A 16,079-nucleotide genomic window follows, 5' to 3' on the forward strand; every position below is an offset into this window, starting at 1 on the left:
TGTGGATCCTTTCGCCACTTGCCTCCTTTATGTTAATTCCCAACCATGGCGGCAATCACTTCAACCAATAAGAGCCTGTGAGCACCACATCACGACCACAAGAGACTCAAAGAAAAAGAGGCTTTCTAGTTCTTAATGTCCAGTTTGTGACTCTTGACTTTGGTTCCATTCATCAATGCTTCTATAGAAATTCATAGACACGCACCCGCACATCTGAGATATCTGCAGTAATACATCTTTACCAAAGAAACTAATAATCTCAATATAAGATACAAACACAGACAGTATACATCCATGCGCACACACAGTGGGTGCACATACATCTAAAGAAGACTTGAAACACCACAAACATAAAATAACCATAAACACACTTCTCGCCACCGAGTCTCTACAAATATAGATGTTTTTGTAAATTCAAATATTAACACTTGATAAAATATTCAAGTCAGTCAGTAGTTGCCTTAAAAGGAAACGTTTGTAGTTTATGATATTAGCTTTTTAAATGTGTACCAGACATAAACTCGTAACCGACCCACTGCTGCAGGAGCTGAAGAGATTTCAACACCCGTCACCACAGACAAACATGAACGGAAGCTGAAGAATTTTTAAATTAGTATATATATATATGCATGCAGCGCTAATGTCCTGAGAAGGAATCGTACCAAACTGTACGGGGATGTGCACGTACATCCCCACAGCTCGTGTTTTTGGGAACACAAGACACCGGCGACACCTTGTGGTGGAAATCTACCAGTACACACAACACCCATGCATATCGTCCCAACACCTCATCTCAGTGATGTTGTCCATTAAGATGAAAGAAAACTAATACACATTTTATATCATTACAACCACTTAAACCACATGGTGTTTCCTGTTATCAGTTTATGAGGCTTTTTATTATTTTGTTCCCCAGGTTTTGTCTTCTTTCGCTAGATTCTTATTTTAGATCAGTTAATTTTACTATGGGTTAAAACAACAACAACAAAATAATAAAACAACTGAATTTTTAAGTATAAAAACCTTGTTTATCGAATTTCTTTTATTTTTATTTATTTATTTACTAGAACCTTCATTATTTGCCAGTAGAGGGCGACGAAGTCTTGCAAATAGTAATCAATGCGTAAGCCATGGTCCAACATAGGGTGGCACCCACCAAAACTCAAAACATAGGAATGAAAGCTCCTTTCTCTGACATAAGGCAACAAACAAGGGATATAAATTGACTTTAGTAATCCAATCTAAGTTTAAAGATAGATACATATTGTTGTATGGTGCTTTACAATGCTATAACATGTTTCTATACATCAGTAATAAAGTGTTAAATAAATGTTTTCACAACTATTTAACAGGCCTATATGGAACAGGAAATGTTAACCTGAATGTCAAACTCCTAAATTTGGATAAAAACTTGTATGGATTATATATGTTATACTTTTATTTATTTACAGTATTTATCCCCCTATGAATAAATAAATGCATGAAATTTAAAATTCAACCAGTTCTCATAGATTTGACTTATTTTACAGCTAATAATAATAATTATTATAAAAGCAATCACATTATGATGATTACTGTTATAAAACAGCATATTGGAGGACAAAGTAGATGGCAGAGTGGTGTTTCTGTGGGGTTCTGCGGATTATATAAGGCAGAAAAGGCAACATTAATACACCAACAGGAGGATTAACACACCACAGGAAATAACTGCCCAATTTCACTAATGAGAGTGGCTTGGCACAGCAGCAGCCGTTAGATAAACACACTACAGTTTTTCTTTTTAATATACAGCTTTCATACGAGTGACAGTGGAGGGATGCGACTACATGGATGATCTCTAACTCATTCTGGTAACTTGGCAGTGTCTGCAGGAGTTCAGAGTGTCAGCTTTGTCCTCTGGGTTGAGACATGGACAGTGACCTGGCCTCTGATGTGAAGATCACATGAGAGAAGTTTAATCAATGAGACCAGAAGAAAGGCTGTCCAGTGACTCAACTATCTAATGTTATAAAAAAAAAACACAATCTCATTGTCATTTCAAAGGAAATGTGTCACATCTTTGACACAATTTGTTGTGTTAAAATTAAAAGATCAGTTGGTGAATGAGAAATCATTATGGCTCATGAATGGACATGCAGTGTTATATAAGATCTTTGTTTTTGTCATGTGGCATGTCTTTTTCTACAGAGTCATCAAATCTGACCCGTGGGCTGTAACGTGTTGTGTCATTAGTGTAAGATTTAATCTGACCTTTTCTTTTTTCTCTATGGTAGCTCTCAGCTAGATTATTATTTGACAACAACTACTGTGCTTATCAGGCCAATACAAAGTTGATATTTAACTTGGGACGTAATGAAAACATTGTTTCCCTCATTTGAACTTTGTTTCTCAACCTTTCCTCACTAAAGCAGTTTTGCTAAAATGACACATACTGTTAACACTGGTAGAAGAGAAGAGAATTATTGAGAAAACTTGTGATGAGATGATAATTCTTTGTCAATTGGGGTTGCACCAGGGGAACCTTTTGGCTATGTACCTGTTTTTCTGGTGCTGTTAAATTCAAAATCTGACTGATTACCTAAATCTCTTTCAAAATGCCATGTGTGCACCCATGTGTGGTGGGACTGCTGTTTGTGCTGCGTAAGGTTTTTTTTTTCGACAGATGTTTTTTCTTTTTGAACACCATCTGTCTGTGACTAGCATTGTATTTAACATACTTAACATTAGCCTACTTTTCAATCACATGCAGGAACACCTTCACCTCGCCTTGTGTGGTCTGTCATCTAAACCCTGACTGAATTTAAATAATTGTAGTTGGATTAAGTTACTTGCACAATGTGTTGTGAGAAACCTCATTGAGACTATATCTGTCAGTGGCAAGTTGTTCTTTCTTCCTGTCCACTTGTTGCTAATACTGCTCCTTCTATCTACAGTTGTGACCAAATTAGATCACTAGTCCTCAGACACTTGTCTGTCATCAGCTGGCTGTCAATGATACAACTGTTTCCAAGAATGTTAAGGTAATCTATTGGATTCCTTTCCTGGAAAAACCGCTGATCAGCCAGGTAGGTGAGGAGCAGTGCATGATTATACCCAACATATAATACCTGCTAATTAGAAAAGCTTGTTTTCTGTGCAAGAGCCGGCTGCATAACAGCAACTCCTGATTTAGCTTCTGACTAGTTGAGGATTTTTTTCTTTTGTTTCTTTTACCAATGTAGTTTTTCTTTTAAATTTACACTTCTTTTCAGCTTTTTTTTTTGGATACAGACTTTTAGAAGAAAGATACATAATGCAAAAACCCAAAGATTTTAACCTTAATGTCTTGTTACATCTATGACATAAGTCTACAACCATTCTAAGAGCTCTGTGAGGCTGTACTCAGCCACGGCTGTGCTTTGAGTTAAATGCTAACATCAACATGCTAACATGTTAAGCAGGTATAATGTTTGCTATGTTTAGTTTTGCCTCTTTAGCACGCAACATTTGATGATTAGCAGTAACACACACACACAAGTTGCTGACACAAGGATTGTTTTGATTGTCATACCATTTTGCCTGTATATTTGGTCATAAACCAAAGTATTGGAAGAATTATCACAATGATCTGATGCTGGCGTTAGATCAATAAAAAATTAATTCAATTCATCCTCTGGGGACCATGAATGTCTGTACGACATTTCATGGTAATCCAACCATTTGCATCACTAGAGCCACATAGCTCACATAGCCAATAAAAACTTGCTTTACATCAAATTAGTTATTTTATATTTCACTGTTTCTTTGATTTAAAATGAATGACTCTGAGTTGAACTAGTTGACATATTGACTCTGACTGTCATTAAAGTTTTCTCTCTCATCTTTGTTATTTCCAAAGATCACACATTTCATACTGAAGACCTGGCCATGTAATCCACTGATTTATTCACTGATCATTTCATTAGACAATGTATCATGGCTGATACATGCTGATAACACAGCAAATTAAGAGTGGATTACAATTTGAATAAATGTGTTGTTTTTTTGATTTAAAGACACAACGGGCCTATCTCTGGTTGGTTCTGAGTCTGAATTTGTGCTATTTTTGCTCATTAGGGCCGACTCCTCCTCTGTTAAGACAGGCGGCCATTGACAGTGAGAGGATTTCACCTGTTGACGGCATGATAAGCAAGAGCGTCAGTCGTGTCTGAGGTTAGTGGGCTTATTTCTGGAGTGCATGTATTTAGCAGCTCAGACATCAGAGCCCTCTTTTCTTCTCTGCGCCATCGCTGACACTGCAACACTTGCTAGAAATGTGGCTCATATTTAGAAAAGACAGAATGGCATGCATGTAATCCAGGGAAACAGGTACAACAGAACAAAATACATTTTGAAGCTGCATAATGTGGCTACCATGACTAATTGGTTTCAGCAGAGACAGAGTTCCTCAAAGTGTTCAGTGCCAGTCCAGCTGCCCATCTCCTTATCTCATTCAAACTACCTGCGTTCATTAGTTCAACCTAATTTTAGGTTTCAGGTTTGACATCTGGTCCCTTCAGTAAAAAATGTGTTTATGTACATGTCCATCTTTATTCATGAGCTAGGCCAGAATCTGCAATTTGTCTCACTAGAAAGGGCTGTGCATTTGCTCTTTAACAACTCAGCACAATGTAATAAGTGTAACAACTGCTAAATAAGTTTTATTTAACGGAAAATGAACTAGAATGCACCGTAACATTTTAATGTGTAGCTCCAAGGTAAGAAAGTACGTGATCTACCACACTATCTACCTCTTTAACAGTTTATGCACTAAGCATGCAGTAAGTTTCACTTAGCGTCAGGTGTTGACCATAGCACAATTGAATAATACAGTCTTAACACAGTGACTGCTTTTCTCACCATTTATAGAAGTTACATCGACTCAAACTGTTTTCTGAACAAAAACACAGGTTATTAATCTGCTTAGTAAATGCTTGAGACAAGTGTGTCATGAGACGGCATATTTAGACGCTGGTCAATTGTAGAAATCAGGGCTCTTCTTTAAAGCAGCTCAGTTATATGGCTTTTAAAAAATACATTTTAAAGTAGATGTAGCATACATTAGAAAAGCAGCAACAATATAGGTTTATTGGCAGTGGTCTGACACGGACAGAGGAGCAGTGCAGGTTAATGAAATATTTCAACTGACAGACATCTAAATGACCCATTCATGCTTACTGCAGGAACTTATTATGAAAGCAAATTATACTAGACTTTTCACCAGAATATAATGAGTTTCCTTTTATTTTGACTTCTTAATAACCGGCTCAACGATCTTCTGCCCGGTGAGGAAGTGCCACACGCCACCTTGGTAGAACTCATTTCCAAATGAGAAAAGGAGAGCGTTGAAGATAGGGTTTGTCTTTGCAAGAACTGGAAGCACCTGCGAGCACAAACAAGGATTTAAATCATGCAACTACTTGATATAAAGGACAGTTCCACTTTAACACAACTTGGTCTCATTTTTGCCATTCTGGCCATCATGAAAACAAAGTATTTGCTAATATAGGAACATGGTTACCTCGCTACAACAAAAAACAAGAGTGGTCAAATGATCACACCGTAAACAATCCAACAGTTTAGCCAGATTAAATAAACAAAGTCAGCAATAATTTGACTTCCTTCTTTCCTTTTATATCAGTAAGACTGTTGAGTATGTTCCCTAAAACTGTCAGATTAAATTAAACTAAATAAGTGCTTACCATTCTTAGTTTGGGAGATACAAGCTTGGTGTTCTGGAAACAGGCGTAGACACACATGAGGACGTAGGGCCCCCAGCACATCAGCAATACCCTCAAAGGGATATTGGTGTTAAACTGGAAAACAAAGATATTACACATGCGATGTAGTGGATTTAGAACATTGGTGGTTTATTTTTAACAATATTCAGTTGGAAATAAGAACACAGCATTTCAGTTTTGTCGGTTACAGTATGACTGTTTGTGCAGTCTGCATTTATTTGCCACAAACAGCCAATGTACAGCCTGTACAGACCTTATCTCTAAGCTAACTAGACAGAAAAGGGTCTGTGCACCTTGCCAAGAAATAGTTCCAGCACATATGTCTCAGCTGTACCCTTTTGTAATACCATGACTTGCTGTTTTGTGCACAGATTAAACAAATCATATATACTATGTTCATTAGTGAGCTTTGCCTTGAGAGGTGCTGGTCAACATATTTTCTAACTCTGAACAGAGCCGGGCTAGCAGTTTACCCTGTTTCAGTCTTTATCCAAAGCTAAGCTCAGTGTTGACAAGTGGCAACTTTCTCGCTAAATTTAGCGACTTTATTTAAAAAAAAGCGACTAGCGACAAATTTGGAGACTTCAGGCCATCAGGGGAAAAGTGATAAATATTATATTGCAATTCATTCCCCTGACATGCTGCTCAGAGTAATTAGTTCAAGGTTCATCTAGGAGCTTTTTGTGACTTTTTGAGGTACTGCCATTAACTTTCATTGAAAAAGAGTTGGCAACACTGGCTAAGCTTATTGCCAACTGGCTGCAGAAATGAGAGCGGTATATAGTTTCTAATTATCTAGTTGTGCCTTAACTGCATTTTCCCCATACCACCACTGATCACAATTTTGTGTTTTCCATATTTGTCAGGTAAGCAAAACACTCAATTCTGACTCCACTCCAGCATAAACATTAGCATGCTAACTTTACAAATCCACAGTTGTTGTGCTCCTTGTTATTGTTTACAAGTAGATGTCAGTGAGCACACAACTCCAGTGGCTGGTGACAAGTTGGAGACATCATGGTGTGTCTCTGTGTCCAAATATAACATAATGAACACTACATGCACAGCTAAAACAAGTCAGGTGAGTTCAGGTTAAAAATGCATTGCCTCTGCCAAATCTGATTTAACCTCAAAACAAAACAAGAAAAAGTATAATATTCCTATGGAATGTTTTTTGCACATTTACCCTGTGGTGATGGGTCTTCTTGAAGTGTTTGTGGATGGCATCGTAATTTGAGTACATGGTGTAAGCTGGAAACATCAGGTAGAGCACCACCAAAGTCAGCATGTAGGTCACATAGTCCCTGTTGAAAAGAGAAACATGAGTAAATAATGTGTAAATTGGTAAATATTTGTCAAAATGCAATGGACGGCTGCATTTCATATACTTATAGTGTAGGTGTTGTTTAGTCTAAATAAATAATCGTCATTTTGTGCTGACTATAGACATCGCAACATGAATTAGTGATAGTGATGAAAACAACTGCATACTGGCCACTTCGTCCATGTCATCATTCCAGTTTTAGTATCATTTCTTTAAACAACTCTACCTGTCCCCTCTGGTGTAGTCCAAGGTGCAGCAAGTTTTCATAGGCTCAAAGTCATAGACGCCCCATCCCATTAGAGGAACAGCAGCCCAGAAGATGGAAAGAATCCAGATGATGCTGGTTATTGTCAGCGTAGTGCTCCAGAAGAGCTTCTGTCCTACAGAATGAAGACATGTATAATGTCATTTGGATCTAAGTAGACATTTGATATATTTTTTGTTGTTTGGAGATAGCTAATGGTATGTGTGTTGATATTTTTAAGCTATTTCTGCAGCAAAAACAAAAGCAAACTGCAACCAAATCTAAGAAATTCAGTTTGATGCACTATTTAAAAAAAACAAAAACATAAACACATGACCAAATACCGAGTGTCAAAGTATCTTACAAATACAGTCACCATGATGGCATCAAGTTGTTTTGTAGTCTATAACTTAAACATCTATCACTTAGCGTAACACTATAAATTAGATATATTTACTTTAGTTGAGTTTTATATTACACTGGTGCAGTACTGGTGTTATGTTGTACTCACTGGTGCAGTACTGGTGTTATGTTGTACTCACTGGTGCAGTACTGGTGTTATGTTGTACTCACTGGTGCAGTACTGGTGATATCTGTCCCAAGCGACAGCAGCCATGAAACTGATTGACGCTAGAACCGCTATCATGCCCTGAAAACCATGATAGGCACATCCATCCTGACCAAAAGGCCAATATCTAGAAAAAGACAATAAATTTGAATCCTACTCCAGCATGCAGATGAATATTGCCTAAACCCAATATTACATATTATATCATCAGACTGTAAAAGCCGGTTGGTTACATTTTTGAAAATGTGAGACCGTTTGTAGCCAAGCAAAGCCTTGCAACGTCTTTATCAAAAGTTGAAAATGTCTAAGAGCTGTGAGCAGTTAATCAGATTTATTCAGTCAACGCCCTTTGTATAACTCTCCAATGTGTCACCCGAAAAAAGTCCAAAAAAAGACACTAATCATCAGATTTATCTTCCCAATGCCCAAGGCTTGATTACCAGAGCAAGCTACTGCACCGGGGCCCGTAGGCTCTTATGTTAAAGTTAGTCTGTGGTAATTGAATAAATAGAAAATTAGTTCATTTTGTATGGACCACTATTCATTTAATGGCTAGTTTTACTATTTTAGTTTATTGTGCTTTCATAGGTTTTTTTATTGAATACATTTTTGTGTAATTCATATACAATAAATATTGGGGTCTATAGGGGCCCCTAGTGTATTAATCTGTGTGCAATCCGGTCCCGCTGACAACCTGGTTGGGAACCACTAAATAAAATATAAAAGAGGTTTAAACAAGACATACCATAGCCTATTTAAATGTTGCAACATTTCAATAAAGATGCTGTTAGGTAGCTTACAAAACGTGAACTTTACACACTGAATAAAGGGCATTGTGGTTTATGAAAGCAAAAGGCTTATTAAGTTTGTGCTACCCAATAATACTAACCCTACTAATACTATGCCGTTTTTGATTGCCAAAAGAAATGTTGTACCCCAAAAAAGGGCCTGTGTAAGGAAAATATCTTTAAACCGTCAGAGTGTCCTCTGTGTGATACCTGAGGTAGCTCGCATATGCAGCTATGAGTCCATTAATATTCAAACTGATGTCAGCCACAGCAAGATTGAACACAAAGAAGTTACTGGGAGTCCACATTTCCTTCACTCTGAGGAAAGACACAATGCTGATGGCATTGAGGAAGAATCCAAGCGTGCCTGAAAGTGAAAAAAAGAAGAGAAATGCCCCTTTTAATTTCTGGTATCACATTGTTGTTATCAGCACAGTTTGATGGTTTGTAACTGAAAAAACGGCTGCACTCCAAACGGGTGGTGTGTTCTTGCTTTTATAATCACAGAAAATGGTTTCAGAATGAACTGTCCCTGTGGTTCTCGCAGAAAGGGAAACATGGCTTCCGGTATGATCGGTCCACTTACCCGCAACAAGAAGCCCTGAGCCGAATGTAAACATATCAAACTCGGTGAATCCCTCCGGTAATGTATACGCTGCCATGTTGAAATGCACAAAATACAGTTTTTCACAAAAAGACGAGACCTTTTTCAAGTTGTGTAGCGCAACACCGCTCCAACAAAAAAGACGCCTTATAAAGGCTCATTTCACGTGAAAAAGCACGAAGAGCCTAATCTTAGTAAAACCCCTTTTAAAATCCCCCGAAGAATGTCCTAACGAGCAGACTTCCTTCAAACTTACTGCAACTTTGTAATCGCCAAACGTTTGCGCGTTCGCTGCGCAAATAGTTAATGATTCAGATTCAGAGGACAGCTGGGATTTTTGTCCATTTGAGTAATGGACCCCTTCTGATGAAACCCCCTCAACTCACTTCGTTCAACTGACAGTGTTAATGTTGTTGTGGGTGATAAGGAAAAATGGAAACATGGGAAATGTTGTTTATAGCAAACTCATTTTATAGGCTGAACAACAGGAGTGTCCACAGAGAAAATTACAACGTTAACCCTTAAATATACAAAAAACATGGTGAAATCACTCTCTTAATGTTTTTCTACTACATTGCAGTAATGGAAGCAAGATCCTCCTCTGTTGCTCTTGCTTTTTCTCCCCCCCCACACACACACACACATAATCTCTTCTTTTAAACTCAAAATACAGTTGGTTCTCTCTTAATACTTAATAGCCACAGTAAATATTAAACGGTGAATAAAAAGTATGTGAAATCAACACCTTATTTGTTAACTTATTTATCTGTTGACGGAAATAACCCTAAAAACGAGGGCAGCAGAAAAGTGACAATTTACTCTCTCAACAGCCTGAACATTTAAAAATGTAACATTTGGGCTGATTCTAATTGCAACACTAATCTGCCCACAGATTACCACAAACTCATTAACTATGAAGTAATAATACGTCCCTATGGACTCATAATACCCTTTTCTCAAACTGCCCATATTGTCCTGACTGAAAGCTCAAACTTCTGACACACAGTAGAAGCTATATCCTTTACACAAGTTAGCACCATAAAGCCATACATCCTTAATTTACTGAAGAAAATGGGCTCTCATTTAACTTCTTTATTAATATTATTGTGAATCTAAAATGTGGGAATAAGACCTATGACTGTATCTGGCGAGGATATCCTGTCTGTAGTTTTTATTGCACGCTTGCAGTGGTCACACATGAATGCACTGGCATGAATGCAACAGTTATTACACCATCATAATCTGCTGAATGGTTTTGCAAGGAAACAAAGGCTTCACTGTTGAAACTGCGTTTGTACTGACAGACTCTGAGGATCAGGAGCAAGATGAAAAGCTGAAATAAATGTTTTTAGGTAGGGGAGACTGAGACCGCTATTTCTCTACATATAATTTATATCAAATATAAATAAAAAAGATATAAAATATAATTTTATTCCACTTTATCTGATACAAGATACTTTGCAGATTCAAATTTTACATTTTGTCTGATATGGTGGAAAGTAACTAAGCATATTCACCAATTTACTGTATTTATGGGTCACCTTTACTTTCATTTAATACTTTATACTTCTACTTTTCTACATTTCAGAGGGAAATGTTAATTTATTTTACTACCCATGATGAGCCTATAGAAATTATGTGCTTTACTAATAACTAAAAGTGTAACACAACTAAAAGTGTAAACATATTTTCAAATTAAAACTTGAAGTAGCAATATCTAATAATACAATGTGTTCTTAATAATATAACTCACTGAAAGGAGTATTTCTTCTTGAGTGTTTTTTTAATTTTTGACACTTTAAGTACATTTAGTTGATAATACTTCTGTAGTTTTACTTAAGCAATATTTTGAATTCAGTATTTCTTAGACTATTGTATTTCTACTTTTACTTCAGGAACTGAATACTACGTATAAAGATAGATAGATAGATAGATAGATAGATAGATAGATAGATAGATAGATAGATAGATAGATGTTTATTGATCCCAAGAAAAATGGGAAATTCCTGTGTTACAGCAGCAAAATCAGTCACAAAGCACAAAATATAAATATAAATGAAATACTAGGAAAAATATACATACATACAATATACATGAAATAATAATACGAATAAGTAAAAAGAACAAATATTTGAATATGTACAGGATGGGGGAACAAAAATGTGCAACTGCTTAAATAATATGCTAAAATGTGCTAAAATGTAAATGTAAATAAACCAAGTGTGCAGGTTTCCTGCATTAGTGCAGTAGTGCACTAATGCAGGAAACCTGCAGGATTGGAAAAAAACAGCCTTGTTTAGCATGTTTCTCCAAGTACGGGGCTTTTTAATCATTTTACACTGACTGGGGCCATTCTTTATTAGGAGCATTTTCTTTTCTTTGCCTGGGATAACCCTTGTGAAAGAAAACAAAACAAAGATGTATTAATACGAGACAAAGAAATGACTGGATTAAAGGATTTCAAGTCCCGCCTGACAGCCGTGTCTTTAAACCTCTGCACCTGTGGACAAACCCTCAAAGACTGTGACCACACATCTGTCGTTCACAATGTGTGTCACACACAAAATGTCTTCTGCAGGATACTACTAAAATATATACATTTTATTTAATTAGATAATGCAGTATGAAAACAATAGTACAATAGTAATCTTAAAAATGGAGGTTATTGGCACATACTTCTTTTAAGTTTCAAAAAGTATTCTTTATTTGATATTTATGCCCTGTGATCAACTGCATGTGGTTACGTACAGTAGTGTTGTCATTGGCCTAATAACAAGAGGGTAACACAATAAAGTAGCCATAGCAACTCTCCACTACCATCTAGTGGCCATACGTTTCTAGCCATCATACAAACTACAGTCTGTCAATGTATTCAATTAATAGACTACGTCAGTAATTATGATAATTTAAGGACAGGCTAACATAAGAAAAGCTGATGTTTATTAAAATGATTTGCATCTGTAGCACGTCCCTGTGCTTTTATATCAGAGTTGTAATCTGTTTTTCGGTGTGTAACGTGAAGTAGTAATATCACCATTACATGATGTGACTTGACTGAAAATATTGAGATAAATGTATTAAAACCAAAAATATCTGTATTTCATAGTTATCAAGGAATTCCGTATTGTAAAATCTTTCTATTTAAAAAAAAAAAACTTGTTTCAAATATTCATGATGGTTATATTTTTGTCTACCTTCAGCCTCCATTTCATTTAGGTGCTGTACAGTTTTTTTGTACATAATTTACCATCCAATCAACTCATCTTTAGAATGAGTAAAAACTGTTCAGCCTGTCAGCTTCCAGGAAGCTATTGCCTAATCGTGTGAATGGAAATAACCCAAGTCCTTCACTAATCCCTGCCTATCCTTTTTATCTCAGGATTCAGACAAGTCGGAGCAGTATGGAGCTGGGAGCCTGCAAACCACCACGATGCATCTGATGCTCTGTTAAACTCGAGCTGTAGCGCCTTTTTTTTCAATTGTAGTTTAGCTGCATAGAGTTAGGAGCTTGCAGGAGAGAAAATGAGTCGACATTTTACTGCTGCTGTTTGTCTGGCTTTAGTTTGTCTTCCTTTGCTGAGCAGTTCATGTCCTGCACAATGCAGCTGCTTCTTCCACAAACTGAGCGATGGATCTAAAGCAAGGTAAATATGTCAAGTTATTCAATTAAAGGTCATTGTTGGAATTGAATTGTCAGTACATGTTTTTTTTTTCTTTTTGCATGCAGAAGTGATTTTCACTGCAGCTTTCGTCTATTCAGTCACTCCGTATAGTGAGGATTAACTCGGAGTTGCCCTTTAATCTCCTTTTCTTGTTACTGAACAATAGCTTACTACGTTTTTCTCAAATAAATGCCTAACTGTATTATTTTTTTTGTAAAATGAAAAAAAAATTGTTTTTTAAGACCACTTCTACAAACCCCTACAATTTAAAAGTAGATTTAATATTGTTCCTTTTAACTGTCTATATTGTAAACTATCACATTTTTATATCTGCAGGAGTGTACTCTGCAATGATCCGGAAATCACTGTGGTTCCTCCAAATTTCCCCATTGACACATCGAAGCTGCGCATCGAAAAGACAGCAATCACACGGATTTCAAGCAACAACTTCCACTACCTCAACAGCCTGGAATATCTGTGGATGTCTTTCAATTCCCTGAATACACTAAATGTTGACAGTTTCCGTGGTCTTTACAGCCTGGATGAGCTCCGGCTGGATGGCAACTCCCTCACCTCCTTCCCCTGGGAGTCCCTGACTGATATGCCAAACCTGAGGCTCCTTGACTTACATAACAACAAAATCTCCACTATCCCTGCCGATGCCACCATGTATGTAAAGAATCTCACCTATCTGGATTTATCCAGCAACACTCTGACAACCGTTCCTGCTGATGTTCTCACAATGTGGTTGAGTGTGAAGCCATCCCAGGATTCCTCCAAACTAATTCTCGGTGAGGATCAAGCTGTGACATATAAGGATCCCGAAATGTATTCTTTTTAAGATGCCTTGCACGCCGACCACTTCTTTGACATCAGAAGCATTTTAAGCTGAGTTAGGGATTAGTCTAATTACAGTCATTGTGTGCAATGTGTCAAGTTAATTCTTGACACATTGTAACAAGTAAATCTATTTATTTTAACTCACAGCCACACATACTTGATCTTAAAATTACTTTGCTGTGTAAAGGCAAATGTACTGGATGGTAGTGACAGTAGTTCATGAAAGGAAGCTGAGTTTTTTTCTTTTCCCTGACAGCACCTTGTCACACTTGATTTCCTCTGCAGGTCTCCATGACAACCCATGGTTGTGTGACTGCCGGCTGTATGATCTGGTCCAATTTCAGAAATCCCCTTCGTCATCCGTGGCTCTAATTGACACCAGGCTGAGGTGTGCTGATCCAGAGAGCTTGTCAGGTGTTCTTTTCATTGAAGCGGAGCTGCAGAGGTGCCAGGGCCCTCGGGTGCACACGGCCGTGGCACGTGTACGAAGCTCACTGGGCAACAACGTCCTGCTGCGTTGTGGCACAGTTGGAGTTCCCATCCCTGAACTGTCCTGGAGCCGTGCTGATGGCAAGAAAATGAACGGCACCAGTAAGTTCTCCTGAAGTAATTCCAGATGTGCTTAAATTAAAACAGTATCTATTTCCAGCCAAGTCAAAGTGTCAGTTAGATTACTTTTTTTTTTGCTTGTCTGTTTAACTAATCAGTGGGGGTCGGCTTTTTGTTTTACAGTTCAGGAAGAGGTTTCAAAGGAGGGCATTATTTGGTCGATTCTGAGTGTGCCTGCAGTCGCCTACCGTGATTCTGGGAAATATGTATGCAAAGCAACCAACTTTGTGGGAACCGCAGACGCCATTATCTCTTTGGTGATCACAGATTCCTTGCAGTCAGAGGAAGCAGGTGGGGGTGTCTCTAAGAGAACCAGAGGGAAGAAACCTGGTGGCATTGGAAGAGCGGCATACCAAGAGAAACTTATTGCCAGATATGTTCCTCCACCAACCACCCCAGCTGCCCAGCCCATCATTGAAAGTCTTAATGGCAAAGGCGCGACTGGGAAGTATGAGATCGAGAGCTACAGCATCTCTGATGGTGCTTCCGAGGGACGAGGCAAGTTGTCAGTCCCTCAGAAACCAGTGGAGGTGGATGCTCTGAGCAACTTAGCAGCCAATGCTTCATCCTTACAGCAAGCTCCGGAGAAAAGGGTAGTGCGTTCTGTGAAGGTGATTGGCGACACAGACCATACTGTCTCTCTGAACTGGAGAGCACCTACAGCTACAAACACCACAGAATTCAGTGTCCTATATGCTGTATTTGGAGAGAGAGACATGCGTCGGGTAAACGTAGGTGCCGGAAAGAACCGAATCACCATTGACGGCCTTGTGCCGAAGACAAAGTACATTGCTTGTGTTTGTGTCAAAGGCCTGATCCCGAAAAAGGAGCAGTGTGTAATCTTCTCAACAGATGAGGCGGCCAGTGCGAGTGGCACTCAGAAGCTCATCAATGTGGTGGTGATAACTGTGGCATGCGTGATTGCTGTCCCCCTCACACTGATTGTGTGCTGCGGGGCGTTAAAAAAGCGCTGCAAAAAGCTGCTAGGGCGGCAGTCCAAGGACATGCAGGACTCGTACGTCACGTTTGAGACCCTGGGCCCCGCGGCCAAAGCTAAAGGAATGGAGGGCGACTTTCTGACCAGGCTAAATCCTGACGAATCCAACAGGTTGCTCTCAGCAAGGTCCAGTGTTGACTCGGAGGCCACAGCCAGGACTGAGGGACCACCTAACGAGTACTTCTGCTAAAACCGAACGAATGCCTCAACTGACAGAGGATGCACTTTGTTTTTTAATGCACTGTTTTGTGAATAGGTAAAACTGCTGTGCTCAGAGACTCAAAAGACTGAGGACAGAGGACTCCGATGGCTCAGTCAGCATGGGATGTATGAATTTGTTTTACAGCCTTGTGGGAATAAAAACCGCCATTCATTTGGTGACAGCAAGAAAGGGAAAACATACACAGTGACACGGTTTCAATATTTACATGTGGTGTACAGTATATGTATAAAAAAACACACTTTTTAAGGTGATGTTTTGCAGAGGAAAATGTTGCCCAAACTGTCTAAAACCCAATCATTTTTTATTTTTTCCGAAATGTTACATGGCATTGCATTGACGTATTTATTTAAAACATGAATTATTTATAGAAATTATGAACCAGCAGTTATTAGTTTTGTATGTCAGTATGGTGTTTACGTGCCAGGTTTACTGTTGGGTCAGAAACCTAAAATACAGTACAT

At 38.2% G+C, this 16,079-nt stretch overlaps 2 protein-coding genes across 2 annotated transcripts; one reads left to right on the top strand and one right to left on the bottom strand.

The window, feature by feature from the left end:
- Positions 1-5,084: 5,084 nt before the first annotated feature.
- On the bottom strand, positions 5,085-9,601 carry rgrb (retinal G protein coupled receptor b). The gene is made up of 7 exons (XM_032501467.1): positions 9,270-9,601; positions 8,894-9,050; positions 7,901-8,022; positions 7,310-7,463; positions 6,946-7,063; positions 5,721-5,834; positions 5,085-5,401 (listed from the first exon to the last, which is right to left on the bottom strand). The coding sequence occupies exons 1-7, from the start codon at positions 9,343-9,345 to the stop codon at positions 5,261-5,263; spliced, it is 882 nt and encodes a 293-aa protein (XP_032357358.1). The 5' UTR covers positions 9,346-9,601; the 3' UTR covers positions 5,085-5,260.
- A 3,054-nt stretch (positions 9,602-12,655) lies between these two features.
- Positions 12,656-15,843, top strand: lrit1b (leucine-rich repeat, immunoglobulin-like and transmembrane domains 1b). The gene is made up of 4 exons (XM_032501421.1): positions 12,656-12,931; positions 13,286-13,740; positions 14,075-14,380; positions 14,522-15,843. The coding sequence occupies exons 1-4, from the start codon at positions 12,810-12,812 to the stop codon at positions 15,583-15,585; spliced, it is 1,947 nt and encodes a 648-aa protein (XP_032357312.1). The 5' UTR covers positions 12,656-12,809; the 3' UTR covers positions 15,586-15,843.
- The last annotated feature ends 236 nt before the right edge of the window (positions 15,844-16,079 follow it).

The sequence above is a fragment of the Etheostoma spectabile genome, chromosome 21 (genome assembly GCF_008692095.1).
Source record: "Etheostoma spectabile isolate EspeVRDwgs_2016 chromosome 21, UIUC_Espe_1.0, whole genome shotgun sequence".
NCBI classification, from domain to species: domain Eukaryota; kingdom Metazoa; phylum Chordata; class Actinopteri; order Perciformes; family Percidae; genus Etheostoma; species Etheostoma spectabile.